Source organism: Myiozetetes cayanensis, unplaced genomic scaffold (genome assembly GCF_022539395.1).
Source record: "Myiozetetes cayanensis isolate MyiCay16 unplaced genomic scaffold, myiCay2020 scf6-25, whole genome shotgun sequence".
In the NCBI taxonomy this organism is placed as follows: domain Eukaryota; kingdom Metazoa; phylum Chordata; class Aves; order Passeriformes; family Tyrannidae; genus Myiozetetes; species Myiozetetes cayanensis.
In genome coordinates this window covers 20,990,647-21,017,338 of record NW_026087853.1, presented here as the reverse complement: position 1 = coordinate 21,017,338, position 26,692 = coordinate 20,990,647, and the positions used below count along the sequence as shown (strand labels likewise).

The 26,692-nt window shown below is 43.5% G+C and overlaps 1 protein-coding gene across 2 annotated transcripts in view; it reads left to right on the top strand.

Moving 5' to 3' along the window:
• ESRRB (estrogen related receptor beta) overlaps positions 1-14,173 on the top strand; it is a 125,187-nt gene extending 111,014 nt beyond the window's left edge. For both annotated transcript variants that reach the window (XM_050335330.1, XM_050335331.1), the window contains exons 4-7: positions 442-552; positions 1,164-1,325; positions 7,433-7,702; positions 13,826-14,173. In XM_050335330.1, the coding sequence (XP_050191287.1) occupies positions 442-552; positions 1,164-1,325; positions 7,433-7,702; positions 13,826-14,070 (788 nt within the window). In that variant the 3' untranslated portion in view covers positions 14,071-14,173. The remainder of the gene's footprint in view (positions 1-441; positions 553-1,163; positions 1,326-7,432; positions 7,703-13,825) is intronic.
• The last annotated feature ends 12,519 nt before the right edge of the window (positions 14,174-26,692 follow it).

Here is a 26,692-nt window from a genome sequence, read left to right as displayed (position 1 = left end):
TTTTCAAATATAAACAGTGAGATGTCACAGAACATTTAACTTTTCATTTTTAAGAACAATCTAAAAGCTTAGTTTTATAACTGCAGGTTTGATTGACATTTAAAGTCTTTCTTTTTAAAAGCAAGATCATCTAGAGGGCATTGAGTTCTGAAGCTTTTCATTTGTCCATTAGATTGATGGTGATTTAAGAGTTTGAATGGGTTAATTTCTGTCTTCATTAATGTTTTGAATAAAAGTAAAGCTCACAGCAGCATGCTTAGAGCTGGAGGCAGTCTACTTAGTATTAAGATTGCTGGGTTCAGCTGAGATCTCAAGTGTTTGAGAGAGGGAATCTCCCTGGAGTACGGGGAACATCTTACTTAGCAAATTTAAGCATCTGAATGTCAAGGTTCCCTAAGGCACTAAGGAATCATGAGGATTTTGTTTTTGTTTTACCTGCAGGTGTTCGTCTGGATCGAGTCCGTGGAGGCCGACAGAAATATAAGAGGAGACTGGATTCTGAGAGCAGCACTTACCTGAGCTTACAGATCCCTCCCCCAGCTAAAAAGCCATGTATGTATTAGCCTTGAATTGCTGCCCCCTGAGCAGCCACTGTATTTCTTTTTATTGGTCTCCCAAAATGTACAGAGTAGCAGTTGTCACTTCAGATTCCTGTGTCAGTCAACAGCACTAGGATTTTCTCGTAGTGTAGAGGTAAATTAGGTGGGCCTAAGGTACAGCTCAGATGCTGTTATTCATTGTACCTAGGGTTAAATACAAGACCTTTCCTAGAAGATTATGTAAATCCATTTAGTGATAGTCTGATCTTTACCCAAGCTATGTTAACGAAACTAGTCCCATGCTTTCTCTTTTCAATACCACCCATAGTTCTTTAAACTTTTCCACATCCCTCCAACTCCTTTGTGTCTCCTTCTCCCCTTGTTGGACTCTATTGAGAAAATGGCTGACAACATTACAGCAGCTTCCTGCTTTTGTCATCCCTGTGCAGAGCTGGTTTGGCATAGGCAGATCACTACAGCTTGTGTAGCTGCAGTGTAGTCTTCTCCTGTTGTGATCAAAACCATTACTGACGTCCTATGGGCTCTGTAGTCATGTCTTATCCCAGGAGGGTTCACCTTTTATCATGAGAGCTATAACAACAACTTTTCCTTTGAAATGTGCAGTGACTAAGATCGTCTCCCACTTGCTGGTGGCTGAGCCAGAGAAGATTTATGCCATGCCTGATCCAACCATGCCAGAGAGTGACATCAAAGCCCTGACAACCCTCTGTGACCTGGCAGACAGGGAACTGGTGGTGATCATTGGCTGGGCAAAGCACATCCCAGGTAAACAGGGCATTACAAGGGTGTAACATGAACAGCAAAGGGAGCTATTATTTATCTCCGCACTTATCAGTTTTGTCTTCAACCAGGATTTTTTCATGTAGCGATGCATGAAAAGTACTGTCACAGAAAACTGCTTGTGGTGGGTTCTCATTGGTAACAAACTCCAATGCAGCCTATGATGTAGGTGCATGAAGTGATGACTCTGTATGCACGTGCCCTGGGATTATGCAGAAGGCTTTGATATGATACAGTGAAGTTCTCTGTTGTACCTGGCATTGAGTGGCCCAGTGAAAGCACTCAGGAAACAGCCTTTGGGATGGTATAGTGGACTTTTGTGATTTTATACTACATCAACATGACCTAGGTCTGTTGTGTTTATAGATGATTACATGTTATGGCTATGACTGGACTTTACTGCTAATAAAAAGGCAGGTACACCCCGTGTCTGCAGTGAATGTTACAGAATCACAGAATATTCTGAATCGGAAGGGACCCACAGGGATCATCAAGTCCAACTCATAAGTGAATAGCCCATACAGGGATCAAACCCACAGCCTTGACATTACTTGCAACAGACTCTAACCAACTTAGCTAATCTCAGGGTCATTCTTGCCCAGACTCAAAAAAGCTTTTGTCATAACGGATTCATCACAACAAGTCCCATTGTGATAGACAACATGCTATTGTCAGTGAATCTCCAGGCTTCTATGTTGACAAGTGATGAGGACAACTTATTGGCAGTGTTACTGGCCTTGAAAGGCTCATTGACTATATTCAGTGTGTGTCTGTGTGATTAAGTGGCATAACAAGTGCCTCACACCTGCAGGTAGGGTGGACCGAGGCTGAAGGAGCAGACATGGCCATCAAGGAAGTTCTGAGGACAAAGATTTGGACTGGGAAGGGAAAATGCCTCCCCTCTTTCTAGTCTCTCTCCAATCCCTCCATAAACATATAGGTTGGATTTGTGTGTAGAGAAGGCTGGCCAGGGAACTCAGGGGATATCCTTGGGGTTTACATGGCTGCTTTCCAAAGATTGCTTCAGACATTTACTATGAACAGCACGCTACAGCTATAAACAGCTTACTTCAGCTATCTCCTGCCTTCTGTCCCTCTTCCTTGTGTCAGGAGAATATCCAAGGCTCTGATACAGGATCACATGATTTATTGCATGTTGTCTCTGTCTTCCACTGCATGGGTCTGTGTTCTCTTTCTTTGCTTCTTGGCTTTAAGTTCTTTGTTTGGTGAGGCATCTTAACAAGAGTGATCAGAGAGTTTAGTTCTCCCATGTATTTTGCTTCTTTCTGTAGCTCCTCTTTGAGCTTTTTGGTAGCTGCTTCTCTTTTTCCAGAGGGAGTATTTCTCAAGTGATTCAAGAGTTAGTGGTTTTCTGAGCTATATGGAATATGGATTGTTATGAGGTGGGACTGTGAAGTCTGGAGAAACTTTTTCAGGACAGTGTTTCTGAGTAGAGGTTAATCTTGGTGGTGCCCTTCTTACAAGAGATCTGCAGTATCTGCAGGGATTATACCCATCACTAGTGCTGGAATCCATCTGGGGCTGATTCATCACAAGTGGGGTTACAGTGGTGATTAGGGAACTCAGCCTGGATTGCTCTACTAACCCAATACTTGGGGTGTTAACAGGAATGGCTTTAAGGCAATGGAATTAGCTGCTACAGCTCTCCAGTGAGGTGCCCATGTACATTCCTCTAACCTTGGCTATTTCTGTTTGCACAGAGTGCCCTGCTGTAGTTCCCCAGCTTGTGGCAGTGGGATGAGCATGGGATGCTCAGCTCTGAGTTCCTAACGAGTTTTCCAGCCTGGTGATATTATCTCAGAACGGGAGTATAGTAGAGATTGCTCTTGCACCTCTCCTTTCTGAAAGCAGGACATACCTGTTATTGTCTCAGATTTCTCTGTGTATTTTCTTCTCCTGCAACCCAGTAAACAGCCACAGCCTGGTACAGTTCAGACCAGCAGCAGTATTGTACAACGGGACTGTGTGCTTGTGAGAGAGCTCAGGGACTGTTGAACAAGAGAGCAGTACCGAGAAAAAAACATAATAAAAGACAGTTCATAAAATGGAACAAAATACTCCATAGTTCCAGAACAAGTATGAAACATACTGAGTTAGGCAGCAAGGGGGCAGAGCAGGGCAGGGCCATGAGACTGCCACATGTCTAAATTAAACATGCCCTGTAGTTCTGCCTTCCAAGGATTTTGAACAAAATGTGACATTGCTTCCTGTGTGCATGAACTCTTGGTCAGAGAAGGATGGAAAAAGGAGAAAAAGTCATATATTCCTGCCTTGTATTCACACTGAAATTAATAAAGAATGGTGTGTGTGACATTAAAGTCATACCAACCCTTTAGGATCCCAAGTATCAACACAAACTTCTGCCCTACAGTATTAGCAAATAAAATCAGTAAAGCTTAAACACACTCTCCTATGATGATAATAATAATAAAGCACGATTTAATGGTATTTAGAAAATGTTATTAGCTCAATAGCCTTATTAGCCATTAGCTCAAAAGTCACGCTTAGCCAGTGTGGAGTTGTACCCTTCTGCACGAGGCCCCCTCCCCACTAGTCACTCTCCCCCCATCCTAATTGTCTTTGAACAACATCCACCTTTTCTTCTTGCTTTGATGCAGGGTGACAAGACTTCTCTTGAGGGGTGACGATGAAGACTCTCCCAGGGTAGCTGTTGTGCTATTCTCACCAGGAAGACGATAGTACTAGCACAGAATGAAATATGGCAAGTGGAGTGACAGCAGCTGTGTCTGGAGTGGCCTCAGATCCTATAATTACATCTCCTTTTATTACCTCTGCTAATGGCCCTCCAGGATGACAGAAATGATAATAAATTAACAGATTATGAACTCCACTTGCCACAAATTATGTGACTTTTTTTTTTTTTTTTAATTTGGGAGCTCTCACTGCCAAACCACTGAAATAAAAAAGAAAATCACAAAAAAAAGAAAAAAAAGAAAGAAAAAAAAAGAGAAAAAAAAAGAAAAAAAAACCAAACTGAATGTCACATCAGCTATTGCAAATAAAGCAGCTTTTTTCAAACTGCACCTGGAAAGGAGGGACACATGCATGCAGCTCTGTGCTAGAGCCAGGGGCTTCTCTTTGGGGAGCCTAGGGATGGCAGTGGTGCATTAAGCACCTTTCAGGACCAGACTTGAGAAAAGCAGCAAGAAACAGATCACTAAGGGTATTTGCTGGATGCTGGGCCATCAGCAGCTCAGGAATGCAAAAGGGTTGGATTCTCACAATTCATGGGAGCTTAAGACAACCAGGCAGTTAAATTTCACAACTAGAGATTCCCCTGTGTTATAATCCTATAATAGCAAGCCTATGATTTTTGCCAGTTAAAATTAGCATTTACTTTTTCTGATCTCAACTTTGATAACGTGAGAGTTATATGATCTTCCCTTTACTGGAGTGATTCAGGCATAGTCCTTTAGCCCTTGCATTCCACATGTGTAAATACTGGAGGCAAAGGGTCCCAATTCTGTCAAACATGTCAAGTCCAGGCTTGACACCACAGCGCTCCCTCTTCACAGTCTCTCCTGGAGCTGAAGTCCTTGGCTACCTTGGAATGCTTCTGGCCAGGGGCTTTCCCAGGTGGGTGGGGCAATTGCAGCTGGCTCTGTTTTTCTCCTTGGCACAGGTCACATTCTCTTCTGTTCTCACCTATTGTAACAGCCTCTGGAAAAGGGTGATTAACCAAGATGCTGAATGTACGGGTTACTGCTAGGGTTAAGTAATTTTTTCTACTTTATTCTGTAGCAGAAAAGTATGAGCCATGCCTGTCCTGGATCCTCTTGCTCTACTATATGACAGTTTGTCAAACTTTAACAAATTTTGTTGGCAGACTGCATTGAGGCAATGGTGTAACCCCTTTTGTAATCCCAATAGGGAATGAAGATGCAGAAAGGCCCCATGACTGACCCAGAAAATGGACTTAAGGCAGCAGCCTAAATGCTGGACTGATATCCATGGTCAGAACTAGGAGAGGGGTGACCAAAGGAGGGAATTCATATTCTAAAGACTACAGCAGTGGCTGTGCACAGACAGCATCATTACCCCTGTCTCATGGCTAATCTCATCAGTTTAGTGTCCAGCAAGCACAACTGGGGAGACATGATCCCAAGCCTTTGAGCTGCATCACCCTACTCTTGGACTGAGTCAGGAGGGCTGCATTCTAGAGCAGCACAATTCTGTGTGCAGGGCAGAAGAGTGAGGCAAAGGATGAAGCACCCACTTCCCAGCCTGAGCAAGAGGTAGGGTTCACCAGGATTTAGGGCTACGTGGAGCACAGGCTGTGCTGTACAGGAATCAGTCTCACAGTCATGGAGCTGGATTTGCAGCTCTTCTCCCCAGTAGCCCGGACTCCTCTTTAGCTGTTCCCTCAGGCACTCCTCCCCAATGGTTTATTGATTCTTCCCTCCCACCCACTGCTCCCCTCAGACCTTGCACTCACAGCACGTGACAGCTGATTGGTATCTGTTAATTAATGTGGCCTGGGGCCACTTTTCTATTCAGTGGCCTGATAAGGGAAATTGGATGTCCAAGGGCTGCCAGGCCATTATCACCCTTTGCTTCCCCTGGCAACACAAACACAAAACATGGCGTAGAGATAAATAAATACCACTAACCCACCCTTCTGCCTTCCCATCCCCAGCTGAGATAGTGCAGATAGAAAAAGAGATCCCACAGTCAGTCAATATAGCAATCATCAGCTCTTTTGTTAATTGCCAACTTGATAACAAGAGAAATCAAATGATTATCATGGTGGCTGGCTACGTAGGCCCTGACGTGGGGCCAAGAACTGTGAGCAGAGGGGGCTGTGGGATAAAGGAGTCCAGCTTACCCTTGAATGCAGCCACTGGGTTGGGAGGCTTCTGCACAGAGGCTCATGAGCTCACAGGTCTCTTGGTGATCCCTGAGGCTTAATATGCATCTGGGGAGAAAACTGGCAGGGGAGGTTGGTGGAGCATCACTCTCCCAGCTGAGAGGTGTCTGGCTGTCCCATTCTCTCACACCCTAGGAACCTTTAGAAGAAAGGAGCTGTCAAAAAAGTCAGCTTCTGCCCGTCTGTGATGGGTAAAAGCTGCCTAGAGGGGACCAACACACTGTGCATAACATTGTTGTTTGTAATGGCTGTTATATTGCCCATCTCCCAGGATCTTTCATGATTTGGCCTTCAAGGGCATCTGGTATGGAGGGCATTATAGACACAGTTTTCCTTCCCATGCACTTTTTTTTTCCACCTTGAGGTGGAGAGAACCTCTATGTTTTGTCCTCTCTGCTTTCTCAAGTAGACTCTGGGGATGTCAGGGTCTATCTCCAGGTGGTGATGATTGCTGTTTCTGTATTTGACGAGAATATTTGGTTCATTGCTGGGTGCTGGTTCCACTGCTACCAGGTTTGGCTGTGATTTAGGTACTTGTAAGGCACCATAAAGGTATTTTTGTCACTGGGTAGGGTTGTTGGCAGAGCTACTAGTGTGGAGATCAGGGTGTGATGAGGAATAGAGGAGGATTCTGTTTACAAATATATTGAGCTTTTGAACACATTTCGGTGCTTTGTTGTGACTGGACCTTTTCTCCTGTTGGCCAAAATATGAAATTGTAGTTTACTTGCAATTCAGGCCTGTGTCATTCCCTCCTATAACATCATAAGCCCTCTTTGCTGCCATCTGGAGCTCTTCTCTGCTCTTTGGTCCAAGCTGCAATACAAACTACAAGAGGAACAGTGAGCAGGACAATGTGGTACAGAACAGTTGCTGCTATGAAAAAAGCAGTGATCATTGAAACGAGGTTGTCATTAACCTTGGGCTGCCACAAATGCAATCAGAGCATCAGAATTCCTGTTTGAGACTGTGGGTGGGCATGGGAGCAAACAGAAGGATAAGGTCCATGTGTGCTGATTGCTACAGAGATAGGGTCACTTTAGTGAGCTTTTTTTGTTTTTCTTGATGGCAGCAGGCCAGTAGGGAAGAGTGCTTGGTTTGAATCTCGGGACACTAAGGACCTTAGGCTCCTAGAGACTTTGCTGCACACTCATTTGACCCTGCTTGTCTTTTGCCCTGTCAGGGTTCTCCAACCTCTCCCTTGGGGACCAGATGAGCCTTCTTCAGAGTGCCTGGATGGAAATTCTCATCCTGGGCATTGTGTACCGCTCCCTGCCATACGAGGACAAGCTGGTTTATGCTGAGGACTACATAATGGATGAAGAGCACTCACGTCTGACGGGGCTGCTGGAGCTCTACCTGGCCATCCTTCAACTGGTGCGCCGCTACAAGAAGCTCAAGGTGGAAAAGGAGGAGTTTGTCACACTCAAAGCTCTGGCCCTTGCCAACTCAGGTACAGCCCTGGCCCAGCTAGCCTTGCAATCAGGGAGCCAAGGCTCATGCTGTTATTTGGGAAGAAACTAGAGCCTACTGCCTAAGACTGCTCTTATGTCATGCAACATTCTCAAAGCTCCTCTCTGTCTACAGAGTAGGACTTAAACTGGAAAGCAGGGAGAAACGAGGCTTACTGCTGCTGCAGCCCTAGCTGTGCTCTGGCCCTGTAGTAGAAAGTGGAAACAGACAGGGATGGGCTAGCTGCTGGTTTCTAGAAGTAAAAAAAGCCCTTCTTCACTAGCAAACCAACTCCAGTGCTATGAGTTCAGAAAAGGGGGTGTGGACCACACCTGCATCCACCTTGGTAGTGTTGGTCAGGTACAGCAAACAGGGAAACCCTGGTCCCAATTTCAAATGCCACCAAAAGCTGTGGGGTTGAAGCTGCCTGGTCCTGTCCTGGAGATGTTTGGTGGCCACAGACACTGAATTTCCCTTTAACTGGGAGACAGTGTGGATCTGGATTACAGCCCTCAGTCGATCAGGCTGCAGAGTACAAAAGCTGGACAGACACATATTTGCTGAGGAGTCCCATCTCAAAAGGAAACTGCTAAATCTACTGTGTGACGAGGGTTCCCTCTGCAACCCCTGAGTCTCATTGTCTCACACCATATCTCCTTGCCGAACCACATCATGCAGGTCACAGAATTCACCCTTGCAGCCCAGCCTTGAAACCAGTATCTGTGTTTGGCTAAAGCTGCCTTACAGAAAGACACCCTGTGTGAAGCTGGAAGACTAAAAGAGAGTGAATCTACATCTTCCACGGTAGCTGACTCTAATAATTAATTGTTGTCTCAGGTGGTTTTTTTTAAAGAAAAGGCACCATATCTTTAATGTCTGTTTGCCTGAGTTCAGCCTCCAGAGACGGGTATTTGTTGAGCTATGTCCTATGACTCCAGGTCTTTTTATACCTAACAGCTTGACACGATAAAAGTTCCTATTCCATAGTTGCATTCCTTGGCTATTGATATATTACTTCAAGTAAGGAAGTGGTCCAGGATTCTGTGAGGCTGCCCTATCCCACCATTTTACACCATTCTGTTCATCTTTGCCATCCATACGCTTCATCACAGTAGCAAGGTAAAAGAAAAAAAGAAAAGAAATAAATTTCTTACAGCTCATTGATAAAAATGTTGAGTAGCATCTGGCTTTTTTTACTGATCCCCTGAATTTCCACTAGGAAACTCCTCCTGCAGGGATGATTCACCACTGACAGATACTTTGAGATCTGTCATCTAGCCAGTTACTAATAATTGAAAGTGTTCTTTATTGATATTGTATAGTGCTAATTTTTTAATGAGAACGTCCTGTGGTCCTACGCCAAGGGCCTTATAAAACCCCAAGTCTATTATATCTGTGCAGTTAACTTTATCAACCAAACTTGTAATCTCATCAGAGAATGAAATCAAGTTTGTTTGACAAGACCTCTCTTCCAAAGTATCATGTTGACTGGCAGTAGAATGGTAGAATCATTTAGGTTGGAAAAGACCTTTAAGATCACCAAGTTCAACTGTTAACCCACCACAAAACCACGTTCCTAAGTGCCACATCTACACATCTTTCATAAATGACATCAGTCTTAATTGAACGTCACCTTTATTTTTTCCTTTATTTTTGCCCTGGTTCACATCAGGCTACCATAGAAATTATCAGATAAGACCCAGGAAAATATGTGCGTTATTAGAAATTTTTCAGTCATCTTGAATTTCTTAAAAATACCAAGACTTTTAATCATTCATCTGCCCTAGATGGCCCTCAGCCAGCAATTTTAGAACTGTTAAAGCCAAGATATCCAGCCCTCTTGATTTCTGTGAAGTTTGTCCTAATAGTTCTAATATAGTGTTGCATAAACAACAGACTAAGAAATCATCATCATATAACACAAGTACATAATGCTTCCTTTTTCTAAACAAGACAGAAATACTCATTGAGGACTTCTATCTCTGCTGCACTGCTATTAATAGTTTAATCACCTCAAGGTGAAACAATACCCCCTACAAATGATCATTTTTCTTCTATTTCTTAAATATTTATAAAACTTCTTTACTGTCCTTAGCCCTTCCAGCCATGGCTTTTCCTCCTATGTCCTTCACTTCCCTTATCGATTTTCTACACTTCATAACTTCTTATTCATATAAATTGCTATCTAGCTCCCTTTTTCAATTTCTCATATACTGCTTTTTTAGCTCTAATTGCTGCCTTCACTTCGCCACTGAACCAGGATGGGCAGATGGCCAAGGCTGGCGTCTCTCAACTGTGGAACGGTGGCTTTTGGTGATGTAATCAACTTGTTAAAGAACCTGTCTACCAGGAAGGTCATGGGATTAAACAGGAAGAAGGGCTCCTCAGAGAGGCCGAATTGCTAAGGTAGTGGTTGTGACAGAATAAGTGCCCCACATTTATCTGGCCCATGCTATGAGCAGAGACACTGCAGGACCTGAGCCTTGGTGCTGTCAAGTTCTTCACAGTGCAACAGAAGCACTCTCTGCTGTTGTTGCTTACTGTGCTTTCAGGACTAAACCCAGAGTAAGCCTTATGAGACAGTATCTATCAGGAATGGAGAGGCACTGAACAAAGAGCAGAACAACCAACACTCAGCAGATGCTTTAGGGTTCTGTTTCCAGTGCTATGGAGTAAAGAAACCAAGGTAAGGGTCAGGAAATACAGGCCAAAGCACGTTCTCAGCTGGATGGGAAAATCCTGTCTGACTTCACTGGTTTCTTCTACTGCAACTTGAAGTGCAGCTTTGTAGGAGCATAATCCACAAAAATACCGCTTGTTATTTGTATTAAAAGATATGAAAGTAAAGCACGAGATTTTGGTTTTCATGTAATTAAAGCTTCTCGCAACACACGCATAAGGAAGCTAGAACAGGGCGAGTGTTTTTCTAATGTAACTTCACATTCAACCTTCACATTCTTTTAATACCACTTCTTTTTCGTTGTGTATTTTTGATGTGGGTAAATGTTTGCATGTATGAGCTTGCATGCAAACAACTGATTCCTAAAATGGTAGGAAAGCAGTCTGGACCAGGCTTCAGCTCCCTTGAGTCAGAAATAGGGTTTAAAGATGAGCACTTAGATTAGCACCTGTGCTGTCTAAACCTGCTTTCTGCCTTCCTTCCCATATAGATAAATTCTTGAATTTTCCTTATCCCTGCTGGGTATAATTGTTCATGCAATCCAGGTTCAAGGGCCTTTCCTCTCTTCCATATGGCCCTGTGTATATTGACCCTTTGTTTCTAGGAATTCAAACAAATGAAAACAGAAGTGGGAGCTCACTTGTTCTTCACCAGGGAAGAAGCTGACAATAGGCTGATCTCTGAGTATTCAGTGATATACACCAAGGACACACCTGCTGGGAGTGGCAAAGATAATTCAAGGGAACTCTGTCTTTAGTAAGTGCATTTTAGAGATCTGAGCAATGAATTCTTAATGCCCAGAGCAGCAGGCAAGTCCCAACAATATGATCACCCATTTTTTGATAGAATAGAGGTTTTAAGACTTAAGTTGTTACCCTTCAGAGCCAGCAGTCCTTCTTTAAGCATTCCTAGGTCTTCTTTCCTTAGAAATAAAAACTGATCAACCTATGTATTGAAGAGCTCTCCAGCTTAACATACAGCACATGTTCATTTTAGGATATGCCAGACTGGCCAAACTTTATTTCCTTTTTTTTTTTTTTTTCTCCCAATGCATTTTAATGCTGAGATGGAATGAACAAGACCTGGATCTGGCAAGGGGATCTGTAACAATGGGTCCTGTGAGGTTCTTGCTATTGCCAGAAAACGCATGAGTTAGTTGAGGAGGCAGTGGGCCTTGTCCATTCTCACACCTGCCCTGTACCCCATGCCAGTAGTGCTGGAGAAGGGTTCCTGGCATGAAGCCTGGCTTCTAGGCCAGCTGACCCTCAGGGACATGGTCAGGCAGCCTTCCCCCATCTCAGTGCTCTGACAGCTGTAAAAATTCATAGCTATTGATTTCGTAATTAACAGTTTATCAATGCCATTGATAGCAGTTCACTGATGGATTGCAAGGAAATTAATCGTGCAATGTTGTTTTATTCTTTGCAGTCAGCTACCCATTTTGAGCTTCCTTCAGCAGAGTGGTGGGGGTGGGGCAGGCTTTGATCTTTATTTCCCAATTTCCTCTCGCTGTATACACTTTGACCCTCAGCATGGCTCATTGCCTGGTACTTCTAGCACCCGCTGGGATCTGCAAATTCTGACAGGCTGTGTCTACTTCTTCCCCTTCTGCCTCTAGCCAGAAGGACTTTAAAGGGAAAGGCTGGAGGACATTTCCCTCCAAGTTTCAGCTTTTGATACTTCCAGTCTCCAAAATGTCCTCTGCGACTGAGTGGGAAACAGATCCCACTCACTTTTCCTGGACTGTTCACGGAAATTTTTCAAACGTGCTACCTGGCTGGGAGAAGTTGCAAACTGACTTGGCAACACACTTCTTCCTCCCTAGTTTTCAGAATCGACCTCTGTGTCTAGCTCAGGTCACTGCAGTGACCTACCAGCCCTTCTCTGAGAAACTTTGCCTGATCTTTTGGGTACAAAGTGTAAATGTAGCAAGAACAATTCTTCCTCAGCAGGGAATACAAACCTTTAATATCCTCTAATTAGTGAATTCCTTCTAAATAGCTTCTTAAACAGCTTTCTTGCTAGACATAATATTTTCACAACTGTGGTAATACTTTATAAATCATGCATCATAAATATTTTTACCTTAAATGTGTCTTATGAAATTCATAGTCTCTAATTTGTGACTGTGTTCTCCATAGAGATGACACATGTTTCTAGAGAGATTTTGGCAGTTCAGATGGCTTTCCTCCCCTTCACTGCTGTCACACTGGGGAACCCATGTCCTCACATTTGTCTGTGAGTGGGCTAAGCCAGAGCACTGCCATACTGCAAAGCCCAGGCTGTGGTGTCAGGCAGTTCAACTACAGGTGGGCATGTGTGCTTGCTAAAGTGTCCCTTTGCTGTTCCTTCTGGATTCATTGCCCTGTGGCAGGAATCTTTATCAATGGGTTCAGTATTGATTAAAAGTCTCTGAATAATGAAGACATGGCAGCAGTGTTTCCAGCGCTGTCAGGGTTTTAAGAAAGCAGGAAGAGGAAAAAAGAGCAAACTTTTGGTGATGCTGTGCCTGGTTAGCTTTTCTGATCAAACCTCTCTGCTCTTTGGTGCTACCCTCTGGCAATATAACTTACCCACAAGTTTAGCAGCCTGTTCCACATGGTTTCCTAGCTTGACCCTGGACTCGGTCATTACCAGCTAACTACCTTTGCTTCGTAGACACACCAAGGAACTGTCTAGCTTCACAAACCCTGCTAGCCCCTCTGACAGCTTTCAGGAATCTAACTGGCAGCCTAAGAGAAGAGAAGGTGTAGGTTTCCTTTATTTAAGCAGGAAGCTCCCTGAGCAGCTGCTGGCAGTCTCTGAAAACAGGGGCATATGCACAAAGGTGGGCCTGGCAACACCCCTGGGCATGCTGGTTGTGACCTACTGGGGCTTTTCTGTCTTGCTGACACCCTGAGCAGCTGCAAGGCAATTAGGCAGTTTAGACAGATGAAGCGCTAGAGCAGTGTTAATTATTCTTAATGAGATTGCTCCCAAGCGGCAGCACAGCAGCTGCTGCCCCTTGCAGGGTGACTCTCACCATAAGGAGCATGGAGGGCAAGTAAATGTGCAAATCACAAAGGCCCCTGGCTGACCCCTGCACAGCCTTGTGGTGGCTGGCAAAATGGGCAGCACACAGGGCACATGTGTCACCTACCCCTGGCAACCTTACTGCCTCTGCACTGCTAGGGCCAACACATTGGGCTACTGCCAAACTTCATAGCAGCAGCACCAACACCTGCCAGCAAGGTGGTTTTTTTCCCCTTAAGAAACAAACCAAATCAGCAACAACCCCCCCATGCCCAATCCCGGGTGGGATGGGGGCAGGGGGGAATGACAAAACCAAGAAAACCAACAAATACAGAAAAGAAGGAAAGAAAACATCCTTAAGTTCAGAACCATAAAGGATTTCCTTCCTCATGTCTGACTTGTCTGTTTGCTGTCTTTTCTCCCTTCCCCCAGACTCCATGCACATAGAGGACATGGATGCAGTGCAGAAACTCCAGGACCTTCTCCATGAAGCCCTGCAGGACTACGAGCTGAGTCAGCGCAATGAGGAGCCCCGGCGAGCAGGCAAGCTGCTCCTGACCTTGCCCCTCCTGCGGCAGACGGCTGCCAAAGCTGTGCAGCACTTCTACAGCATCAAACTGCAGGGCAAGGTTCCCATGCATAAACTCTTCCTAGAAATGCTAGAGGCAAAGGTCTGACAGTCCTAGCGCCAGCCGACAGTGGCCGGGGAACAAACTAGAAACAAAGATGCAGACAACGGAGTAATCCAAACAGCAGCAGCAGCCACCGCCGGCTTTTATCTCCAATCATTTATTATGGAAGAATTATTTAATGTCTGTCGGCGTGACTGCAGAATCTTGTGTACAGGAGGGGGGAAACTTTTAATCAGTCACCTGTTTCTCTTTTTTTTGTTGTTTTCTCTGTGGGAAATACCAGAATATGCTCTTGCACTTGTTGAGGCGGTCATTGGGGCTCAGCCCCTCTGATCAGCGATGCTCTCAGCGCTGTCCAGGCCGCCTGCTCCCCAGCTCCCTCCGCCAGTGCTGGAGGGGGAGTGGGGACAGAAGCAGGAAGAAAGGAAGAATAGTCAATATAAACTTTATCTGCTGGTGTTACGAAGGGTCAGTTAGAAAGGGAAGCAGCCATGGTCCTTCTTTTTGTCACCTTTCTGCCTCTAACCATAGAGCAGATGCTCCTTTGGAGAAGAGCGCTGCTGGACCTCTCCTGAACAAAAAGGCTGCCTCCCGGGCTCCTCTAACACTTGTACATACAGGCCCCACTTCTTACCGGGAAAGATGCTCCTAACTGTGTAAGATATTCTGCGACCTTGTACAGTGTGTCATTACGCCTGGCTAGTCCATCCCATGTACAATCCCTGCAGGCCCCTGAACAGGTAGGATGTATGTCCCTGAGAAAATGCAAGTCTTTCCCAAGTGGTGAGAGAAAAGAGCCTGATGTTATGCTTCAGTGCTGGGTTGACTTCATAATCTCTGCATCCTCTCCTATGTGGTGCTAACTACAATTCTTCCACACTTTTCATCCTGTAGTGTACCAAACCTGCCTCTTCAGCTCAGCTGAGTACCATTCCCCACTTGTTCCTTGTGGCAGAGAACACAAGGCTTTGTCTGCATGGTTACTGCCCAAGTATCAATACACCCCAAACCAGATCTTTCCTAGACTTCACTAAATGATAGCTCTTTGCCTCTACAGAGACTTAGGCTTAATGCCAAATTCAAGTTAGGAATCAAGGGCACTGCTTTTCAGAGGAGGCAGCTCAAGAGCCTGAGAGATTACTTTTCGTGGCAGCCTAGGGAAATAAATTAGAGGGTGGCATGAAACTCCCGATACTCCAACTACTGTCTTCCCCTGCCTCATCCCATTATCCTCAACAGCAGGAAAAGAGCAAGCATAGATTATACCTGGGGCTGGTAAGAGGTTCTCTTCCTGATCAGAAAGCAAATACCTGACCTTGGGTTGGTGGAAGAAGAACTGGAGGGATGTCTTTTTACGCCTCTAATGTAACCAGGTTTCTGCTGTCTCCAAGGCCTGGTTTATCAGATCTGCTGCCTAAGCCATACCTGCTGCATTCTCAGTAGCCAGAGGGAAATGTAGCTGACTTACAGAACTGACTGCTGGCATTCTTTGAGACTTTATTTTCTAGGTCACTTAGTTTTAAGCCAGCCTGAGCTGACACAACCTGAGTGTCCTGTCTGTTTTGTGGTCAGAAGCAAGGCAGTAGAGGTGACAAAAAGCCCTTGATCTACATTTGAGACACCACTGACTCTATTACCTCTGTTCTCTTCAAGCTTCCATCCCTTCCTGGCTTCCCCAGGAGACAGGTGGTGTGGCAGAGGAGTAACTTGCCCCCAGAAGGAAGTCTTCCAAACCAGGGTTGCAGTGTGTGATCAGAGAGACACTGGCTGCTTGTTTTTTACTGGAGCAGAATGTGTCACAGCAGGGCTGTCAGTGCTGCAGAACCCTGCCCAGCAGACTCAGAGACAGGTGCTGACTGATGGTGATCTCTCAGCTCTTGTAGCCAGCCCTTACCTTGTACTTGAGTTAGTTCAGTTCCATCTCCTTTGAGTTCTTCCTATGCTACACAGTCGTAGCTACTCTCGCTCATTTTGTACTCCCTTGATAGAGGAATTCAGTCTTACTTCAGGCATATTAGTAAACCAACAGAGACTTAAGGGGCAGAAGGCACATGGTAACTGGAACTCATACAGCAGTAGCAATTACACAGTGGTCTTGTGCTTTGAGCAGGTAACTTGTGCTTCTCTCCCCAGCTCCCTCCCAGGGGCAGCTGGGGAGAAAATGAGAGGCTTTTGGTTGCACTCATGATCCCTGTACCCATCTGTGATTGAGGGACCAAAGTGAAATGCATGCCACTACTACAGAGCTGGTTTGCCATGTGCTGCACTCTGGTAACTCTTCCTGGCTGTGGCCACTCCTGAAGGAGTGTTTTCACAGATGTGTTGTGTTGCTCTATTATCTGTAAGTTTGACTTGCTTGACCACTGCTGCAATCTTGCCAAGTATGAAGTATGACCCAGCTCAGTCACAGCACATTGTGTCCCAACCTGCTGTGCAAAGATAGCTGTCCCAAAATGGGTTGAAAAAATCCTAAGAAGCAATTTGTACTCTGTTGGACCCTGCTGGAAAGGTCACTTACACACAAAAAAAAAACCCAACCAAAAAGACCCTACCAAAAACGCCCACCCAAAAAAACCTCAGTCTTCTATCTTTGATGTATTTGGACTCAGGCTGCTTTCCAGAACAGAGAGCAAGAACTATTTACAAAACACAATTATGGAAAGCTGCCGAGTTAGCTTCTAGCTCACAGAAACTGCTGGCTATTTAGAGTAGGGCTATGGTATGGAGGAAACTCCTGCCTTGACAGAGCAATATAAAGATACCAAATGCATTTTTTTCCAGGAACTTCTTTCTTCATTAAAGCTGCACAACCTTGGAGCCCATCTGAATATCCTCCATTGCTTGAAGATAATATGCAGGGAAATGTTTGCATTGCTTCTGAAATAGGATGGGAACTGAACCAGACAATATTTAGTGTATATTAATCTCTCTAAATAAGGAATGCAAACTCTCCCCAGGAATTGGGACAGAAACACCTGTCTAGATTTAACCCTTAAAAGGCTTGTACCATCCTAAATTGGGAACCAGGTCAGGTCTCTTGGGCCCTTCAGGCAAGTGCAGGAATCACATACACCTCTTCCCAGTTACTCTGATCTGCTGTGAATCGCTGGTATTATCACATGGTCTCTGAGGAGCATTTCCAGGATGGTGACATCTTAGTGTAGTCCTCTCAGTGCACTTTGAAGGAGGAAATGAATCTTCAGAAACTGCTTAGGTCTTTGAATGCTCACAGTCTCTTATGAAAAGGTCTGGAGATGTGGAAGGTGAGCCATGAACTAGGAAATGGGGTTTGGATCAATGTTCTTATGCTGCTCACTTGTAATATAGGAGTCACAGAGTCAGCTCCATATACCTTTCCTTCTTCACAAATCAAAAGATGATGGAGCTTGAGCCTTGGGACGCAAAGGGCTCTATAACTTAAAGAAAAGCAAAGAAGTATAGGTAAGTATATTGTGACAGTTAATAATATGAAGCCCACACCAGCAACTACAGTAAAAGCAGCTCCAGCCCCTGATTTGCATGTGTGGATAACAGAAACCACATACCTGTCAGCTACTACAAAAGGCAATTCTTCCCAAAAGACCAGCTCTTCTGTTTTAGGCACATTCTTCTCTGGGAACACCAGCGTCTGGCCTGTAATGCAAAACAAATTTCAGGGGGATCAATTAAAATAAAAGGTAAATTACCACACGAAATTTAGGCTTCTGAGGAAACTTGGGCATTACACCTCACAGCAAAACTGTGAAGCTACAAGAAATGCCCCCATAACAATCAGGACCTTGCAGTATTGCTCATGCTAAGGGGACATTATTTTTTTCTTCATAAGCTCTATAAAGTATATAAAATAAAACATGCTGCACCAGAAACATGTAAGCAGCTATTAGAGGGGAAAGTCATTGAGAAAGACCCTAGAATGTAACTTGTTGAGCTTATATTACCAATCGGAGCTAAGAAAAAAAGAGCTTCCAATTTGTATCCACAAGCTATAGTCAATCATATGGCCAAAGGTCATTCTGTTGTTCTTGTGGCTGGGTTATGTGGAGAAGTCGGAGAGAGACAGAGGCTGTGAGAATGATGCAGGGAGTCATAGACAGTGAAATAAACAGTATCTACTTAACTATTATCTGCTTCTAAAAAAAATAAAATAAATAAAATTAAAAAAAAAGGAAAAAAAAAGGAAAGAAAAACCTGTTAAATAAATTGTATTCCTGTGGTACAGGTAATTTCAATCAAAACAAGAAATAAAACACAGAAATGTAAAAACTAACCTAGACAGAGTAATGTTTATTGTGTTTAGGAGCTGCTCTATTCTGTCCCTTGGGATGCACATAGACCCACAGAAGGGGCCAGTGTGGGGGAAGGCATGATCTGTGCATGCTGCAGAAGGGTAGGAGACCACCAGTCCTCTCACTTAGAAATGCTCATTTGGTGTTTTCCCATATAAAAAAAACTTCTCAGCAAGCTTCTGAGTTTTTGTGAGATGAGCTTTGCCAAGGACTTGTTAAGATAGGCACTGCTGTCTCTGCCATGGACCAGTCTCTTCCACTCACTCATTTTCTTCCCACATTCTACACTTCACTGGTGCAAGGAATAATGAGGAGCTAGCAAGGAGAAAGTCTTGAAATTGTTCCAGTGAAAAATAAAACCTCTAATTGTAAAATAGACCCCTGGCTTAAACCCAGCAGTGACATCATGAATGTTGCAAGCGTAACAGCAGCTGTACGGTGCTGAAGTCGTGGCATTTGCATTGATCTGGTGGTCAAGTGGTGCAAGAGGGAAAGCTCATAGCCACTTGAGAAAACAGGAGGAAATGTGTTGTGGGAATTGGGGCAGAGATGTGAGAAACAAGGACCCAGGGTTTTACTCCACCTCTGATTCTACTGAATATAGACATCATCACACCCTGTTTAAGCACCTCCATCTCCACATGCCTCAGCCAATGCTGCGAAGGTCCTTCTGGGCAATGGCACTCACTGGGATGATGCCTCTAAACCAGGCAATAAAGAGGCCTCTTGGCCTACCCTCAGAAGGAGAGGGTAGCTGAATTATTGGTGGTCAGTAGCAAAGTCCATGGGCTAGAAATGAGCCTGAATGAAAAAAAAACACAAGATGAGCACAGAGCTGGAGAGGGAGGTGAAGCACAACAAGAGCTTACACTTACAAGAGCTACACCTGGCCCAGTCACCAGCACTCTGTAACAGGCTCAATCTTGGAACCAATACAATCCCCCTTCCAAGTTCACATAGGCAGCTCACAGCCCACCTACGTTGTGTGCATAGGTCCTCTGGATGTTGTATCTATTCACAGAAGGTTTGGACTTGGCCACCACGGTAGGACTTTAAAATGGACTGTACTTCAGGTTAAATATAGCACAGGGATGCTATATATATATGTGTGTGTATATATATATAATATATATATATTATATAGTTGATCTGTGGCTTTGCAAAAGGCTGTAGTTTTGGGCTCCAGAAAAGTGTATGCAGCACTGGAGCTGATGGTGTCAAGAGATTAGTAAGGGTAGCCAGAGGACTACAGAGAGCCTGGGCCCCACTCTTCACATACCAGTCAAGGATTGTAAGTTCCTTGGTCCCTTATTTCCAAAGTGGAAGCTGCCTTCCTGACATTTCCTAGGAGTCCTTCTTCTTTGTCTAGGTGTTTTGAGGCTTACCTTATTTTGCTTACTAGTGTTCACTCACACTGGAATTTAAAAAAAAAGGGTGAGAGAACTGTCTTCATGGTAACCACACAGAGCATTGGGAGAAGAAGAGGCCAACCTGGTATTTCCTCTTACAGAAGAACCTCTCAGGAAATACTAGGAAAATATTTTCTCTGATCAGCTGGGGAGGAAAGAAGGTTTATTTACTAATCAATGTAGAGTTTTCTAAACACATTTTTCTCCCCCAAGTTTAAGCCCTTCAACAGGCCTTGGGTGAGGCTAGAAAAGTCAGCTCTGAGAGTAGCAGCATCCAAATACTAAGCAGGAGTGAAGTCACAGGAAAGATCAGAACTGGCCAGAGGTTCAAAGTGTTTTTTGCAAGAAAAACGGAGAAGACAACAGCTACCATTGACTCATCACAGATTTGCTAGAGACTTCTGTGCTTCACAGAGCCCTTCATAAATGCAATGAGTCACAGGCCTACTGCAACCATCTCTTGGCAGCACATGCAGAAACATCTGTGTTGTTTCAGACCACAGACCCATTTATACCAGTGCCCCCTCTGCTAACATGGCTAGCAGAAGGAGATCAGAGAAGAATGTAAAAACATGGCAAAGAGGTAAAATTAAGTCTCCCAGCAATTTAAGGATCAAAGACTACCTGAGCTAGATATGTGGTCTTTGCATTTAATACCCCTCAATGACATTTCTTACATTAATTTCTCCAAATGCTGTTTTCAAACACAAGCATTCATCCTTCACAGAACCCTGTATCAGGGAGTTCCATGGATCAACACTCAAGGAAGTATCTCCTTTGCCTTCTCTGAGCATACCATCAGCTCATCCTATTTCATGCTCCTACAGCTTGTATTAGAAGACAAACAGTCCTCTACTCAGTTTTCCTTACCATGCACAGTCTTTTATGTCTCTTGATTTCACCCACAGTAACTTCTTTTCAGGGAGGAAGTACAGCTGCCAGCCTTACCCCTCCACTGGGTACACACTGCACCAATTAAGTTAGGAAAATGTGATAATGAGAAAGGCAAATGGCTGCCTTTCACCACCTGATCTTGATGCTTTGAAGACAAGTACCAAAACCCAGTCCCTATCTGAGATACAAAGACAGATATAGACCTTTCTGCGAGCTATCTATACACAAATGTACACATTCATTGCATCTCCTTTATGCTTTCATTCACAGCACTAATGGAGTTCACATTTACCTTCAAAATAAATTAGAAACAAGATTATCCTATTTAAACAACTTTTTGCTAACAATAACAACAATAACAGGTTGGAATCTATCCTCCTTCACATGGATCTAGTCTTTTTTCCCCAACAGATCTTTTTCTCTTTTTCATCCATCTGAAAAACAGAAGAAACTAAAAAGGCACCTTGGCCTTTCTCTGATATAAGCCTTTTACCATAACACAAATGAATATTTTAAAACCAGAAGATTTTAATGCATTCCTTGATGTATGGAATAAGAGAGTTTAATGTATTCCTTCCTATTGCACAATAAGAAGCTGATTTCTGTTTAGAAATCCCACCTTGCTTAATTCAGAAATGCCAAACTTACTTCTCTAAATGTTTCAAATCAGCACACTGACCACTCTACAAAAAAAATCTCATAATCAAGTGCATTCTTTTGATGGAATTATTTTTTTGATGAAATTATTTTGTTCTCTGATTTTAAGAAACTGGCATTTCATTTTCAATAAGCATTATCACACAACTCCAGTGTAACTGCAACTGTTGAATAATAAAAGGCAGGGCAGTGATCAGAAAAGGAGAAGCCAGGACAGTGAAAACTCAAATCACTTTGCCAAAATTGGCAAGAATCAACACAAAACAAAGATGCATTTAATAGATCAGTTAGAACAAAGCACAGAAATCATGTTTTTGAGACGGGTTAATTTACACCATGTGCCAATTAAGTCAAGTGCAATACGTAAATTATAAATAATCTCATTGGAGTGGAGAGTGGTATATTTGGAATAAAAACAATTTTACTGAAGCCAAAATTATAATCACCTTCATTAATTCCATTTCCAGCACTGTAAATTCTTCTCCATCTCAACACTGAAAGCAGTCAATGCTGCAAGTAATTTTCTATTACCATTTACATTATTAAACTCAAACACATTAACCAAATTCTTGTTTACATTTTTTGTCAGTGGTTAATGCTACTACAGATCAGTGATCCTTTGGGTCAGTCTTATGAAGTACAGTTTCATCAGATGTTTTTCAATCTAATGAACCCTTGTAACAAGCCTAGGTAATCACTTATTAATCCCATTGTTTTTATCATTGCATCATAAAAATTCATCAGTGTCCTAAGGGAGTAATGCTTCCAGCATTAGCACAGGTGTCAGCTTTTCGGGGTACTGTCCCCAGCTCTTCCACTGCCTTGAGCACTTCTAGCTCAGACTCACTTTTTCTAGCTACAGAAAATAGAAATCGCTAACGTTCCTTCTCCACATTTCTTCTTTCCATCACTGCTTGTTTCTCATTATGAGGTTCCTGCTATGATCTAGCCTGTTTCCCTTGATAATCTTTGATATATTTTTGTTTCTTTACTACTGGATGATCTCTCTCTCCTGGCTCTCTCCTCCTGTCCAATTTCTGACACAAAGACCATGTCGGTAAGGAGGCCACCAGTCAATATCCAGTCCCCTGTGGCAGCTGATCATACCAAGCTTCTCCAAACCCCTGGCAAGATAGACTGTTCCAGCTCTTTTGAAAACAAGGCCCCTGTGGCTAGCAGCCCGCTCACTGTTCTGGATTCCTTCCACTTGTAAGGAGGGTCACTCCAGCTAACTCCACTTTATTGTTCCCCATTGCTGAGGCTTTGCTAAGATGTCCTGGCTTTCCAGTCCTGCAAGGAATGCAATACCACCCAAACAACACTCATCAAACCAAGGGGAGGGCTACAGGACAGCATTTGTGAAATGACACTGTTGATGCCATTTGGGCCAGATTATCCTGCTCCATCATTCTCAAGCTTATGTTCGCAAACAGGAATGAAGTACAGGCCTGAGACACAGTGCATAGTCAGACTACATCACAGCAGTTTCTGCAGCAGCTCCAGTTAACTAGACAAATATGCCAAACCAGAGAAATATCACACTCAGGCTCCACTGCACAACCTGAGAGAACCTCATAATCCTGATGGCATAAGCCGGCAAGGCCATACAGCAGAGCAGCACACAGCGACATGGTGTTGCCGGTGCTTTAACTACAAAAGCTGCATTCACATGATGCTGTGTTCACCTGGCAAATAGTTATTAACTCAAACTGAGTTACAGCAATTACAGAAACACCACCAAATTCACATTCAGTGATCACAGAAAATAAAAATATTTTACAAATAAATCATAAACACCTTCTAAATGTGCCTAGAAATGTAAACATGAGAGAAACAACCAGCATAAAAGGACAAAGCGTGCCTGGACATACATTGAGCTCTGTTTCTCAACTTGCTTGAATCAAGAGACCACCTTGCCTCTTCAAAAGAAAAAGAAAATGCCTGGACTAACTTAGTGCCTGTGTACTCTGTCATCTGTAAATGAGCAAGTGGACAGGCAAATAAAATGTTTTAAGTTTACCAAAATGATAAAATTATTATCATAACTATAAAAATACTATGTAAAATTCTAATTGATATATAAGCAAAAACCTTTTTGCAGATCTTCTCCGAGCCCATCAACCTGTGCTGCAGGCAGAGTAAAACTGTGAGAGGAGTAGAAGCTTCCTACCCTGAATGTATTCTGAACTCTATAAGAGAGATTGCAGCTGGATAATGCCACTGCCCAGCACACTGAGTCATAACAGCTCAACACTTCCTTCTGCCACCCATTGCCTATTGCAAGCCTTTCGGGCAGGAGCCTCCTTTTCATTCCACGGCTGCTCACTGCACTCAAAACAGGCCCCTGGCTCACCTCTTCTTCCCCGGAACATGGAGCTTGCAATTAAGTATATCCTAAAAAGTGGCTGAAACCCAATATAAGTGATGTCTGAGACTTCTCAAATTGTGGGAGACTTAATTGGATTGGATGAATCAGCTTGGACTAGGACTTGAGAACTGTCTTGGGTTTTGCTTTTCACGTGGAACATGTCCACAAAAGAGGGCATCCATGACTTGTTCTAGAATTCATGATTACCCTGTGTCCCAGGGCATATTGCTAAGTTGCTCCTGTCAATTCTCTGGACATTCTCACAAAGATAGCTTTGGCTACCTACAGCTGCCTGACTGCTGTGCACGTTATTTATTCCAATACAAAGAATAAATAACTTACCCCCAAGATGTCAGTGAGATACCATGCAAAGCACAAATGCTGTCACCTCCTTGTGCCAGGTTCCATACTCTGCTGGTTACATTTATTCTCACACAGGTCATCACAACAAATGCCCATTTCACTGTATCTGGCTCTGCACCCTCCACAGCACAAGTTGTTCATCTTCAGATAAGTATTTCCCTTTTCAAAGATCAAGAGTCAAAGAACAAAAACTGCAATAGAAACTGTCTGGGCTATGAGTATGAGTAGCTGCAATTCAGCTGTGATATGCCAAAGGAGAAGGACTAACCTGCACTTGGACAGTGCTTCGTAAGGTGAGCAGGGCTGACTGGATGTCCTTCACAAAAGTGTCCTGGTGACTTCCCAGACGTGATAGAGAAACAAAATAATCTCTTCCATGTGCACTCATCATGTAACTAGTTGCCCAGCAAATCAGGAACACACAGTACCTCCAAAACAAACAGGAGAGAAAAAAATATGATATAATGATAACACAAAGGAAACATCGAGCAGCATTGCAACATCTCTGTGCTTCAGACTTTGCTGAGGAATCAAACAACTCCTGCAGTTAGCTTTATGCTTCCCAGTTACTGCTGCTAATCAGATTAAATAAAAAAGCTCTCTTCTGTTACTTCTCTCCTTTCACAGTCCTCAGTCCCCACTTCTTAATGGGAGCGGGAACACGTGGACACAATATTACTTTCCTGCCAGTCCACATCTTGGGGACCTTTTTTTTTTTCCTTCTGGATCATTTCTCATAATTAGGAAGGTTCCCACTCAGATATATTTTGAGCTTTCAAAGAGAAAAGAGTGAGAAAAGAGGGGCAAAGTTAAAAAAACATGATACAGTTTGTTTTTTACCTAGTTGGCATAGCTAGATTTGCTGCTTGTTTCCTTTTATCAGCCTGTCAGGAAACCATAGACAGGAAGAATTTTGCCCTACCCTCACCACCAACCCATGCATCAGTGAGAGTGCAGGGTGCAAATAGGAGGCCAGTGTGCTCCCGGAAAAAAAGGAGAGAAGCAAACATTAACAAAGGAAGACACTACTGTCAACTTGTTCCTCACCTCAGCCCTCAGTATGACTGCTCTGTTCCTTCTTTTCCTAGGGTGAATCTTGAATGATTTCTCCTGGTTTGCAGATGAAGGAAAGGAAATGGAAGAAAAAATACATAGCAAAAGGGAGAACCAGTCAATTCAGAGCTTCAGCATCAATGAAGCTTAAATACACCGCTGCATACAGAAGGGTTGGAAGGCAGATATTATGTGGGTTTACTGCATATTATTACTTCCAGATGAGACAGTAATTTTAAGTGGGATGAGAAAGTTTGTCTGAACAAGGCAGGTAGAGCCCTGCACTCTTCAAAACCAACAAAAAAGCTGAAATATATTTTTCCCCTTAGCAGGAGATTTCCCCATATCCTCACCACATTCTTTGTTCTTTGGGAATCACCATAGAATCATAGAATGGCCAGGGTTGGAAGGGACCTTAAAGATCATGTACTTCCAACTCACCTGCCAGGGACAGTGACACCTTCCACTAGACCAAGTTGCTCAGAGCCCCATCCAAACTGGCCATGAACACTTCCAGGGATGGGGCATCCATAACTTCTCTGGGCTACCTGCTCCAGTGCCTCACTACCCTTCCAGTAAAGAATTTCTTTGTAATATCTAATCTTCCTAATATCTAATCATCTTTTGAGAAGAAAAATTTAACCTATTGCCTCAAATCTGTGTTTTGATAGCCAGGAGAAAAAAAATTCAAAGCAGAAGGCATAAGGGGTGTTAGATTCAGAGTAAGGAAGTTCTGGGACTGCTTCCCAGCAGCGAAAATTGTGGCTGCCGAAATGCAGCTCAACCTGTATAAACCTGTATGAGACACAGGGTCCCTCCAGCTCCCACATTCATGTGTTCCTAGTACTCTTCTTTGTGGAGAGGAGAGAGCTATAAGTGTCTTTGCAGCACACAAGAAATTGAAGAAGCAGGCCTTAAAGGTGAGTATTTTTGCAAACATCAAAAGATGATAGCGCTTCTCTGTGCCAGACTGCACCAGAGAGAGATCCAGTGGAGACACCTCTGCTAAAATTACCCTTTTCAAGTAATGAAGATGAGACACCTTCTGAGATTGGAGTGTCAGGAGACAAGTTGCTGGAACAAACTGCTAAAGAACAAATAAATGACCAGCACAGTATATCATGTACATCCAAGAGATCTGTAGAGTTTGGAATGGAAGCTGAGCTGCTGAAGACATGAATACTCTCATTAAAGTCAGCTGTTATACTGGAGTAATGAAGGGTAGCAAATGCTGTAAGTTGTTCTAAAAAAGGCATTTGGGATGATCTGGGAAGTCACAGACCACTGAGCTTTACTTTGAATCAGGTAAATTGGTTGAATTATCAAGTAAAATTAAAATCACAGGGAAGGACTGGCACAAAGAATTCATTTAGCTTTGCTCCAGTGTCCTTGCCCTCTTTCCACTGTTCCTCACTACTTTAAAAGTCTTGTTGATTCTTCTGAAGTCTCCTGCTCATATCATTCCTCATTACTTTTTGTGCATTTGGCTATATCTTACAGAAAAATGGCTTTTCATCTTCCCTCATTCCTCCTAATTCTGCCCTGGGAAAAACTGCATAAGCAAATATTTGTTCATGTTATAACTGTATTGCCATTGTGGGCACTACAGAAAAAAAAGACAATAGCAGAAATCATAC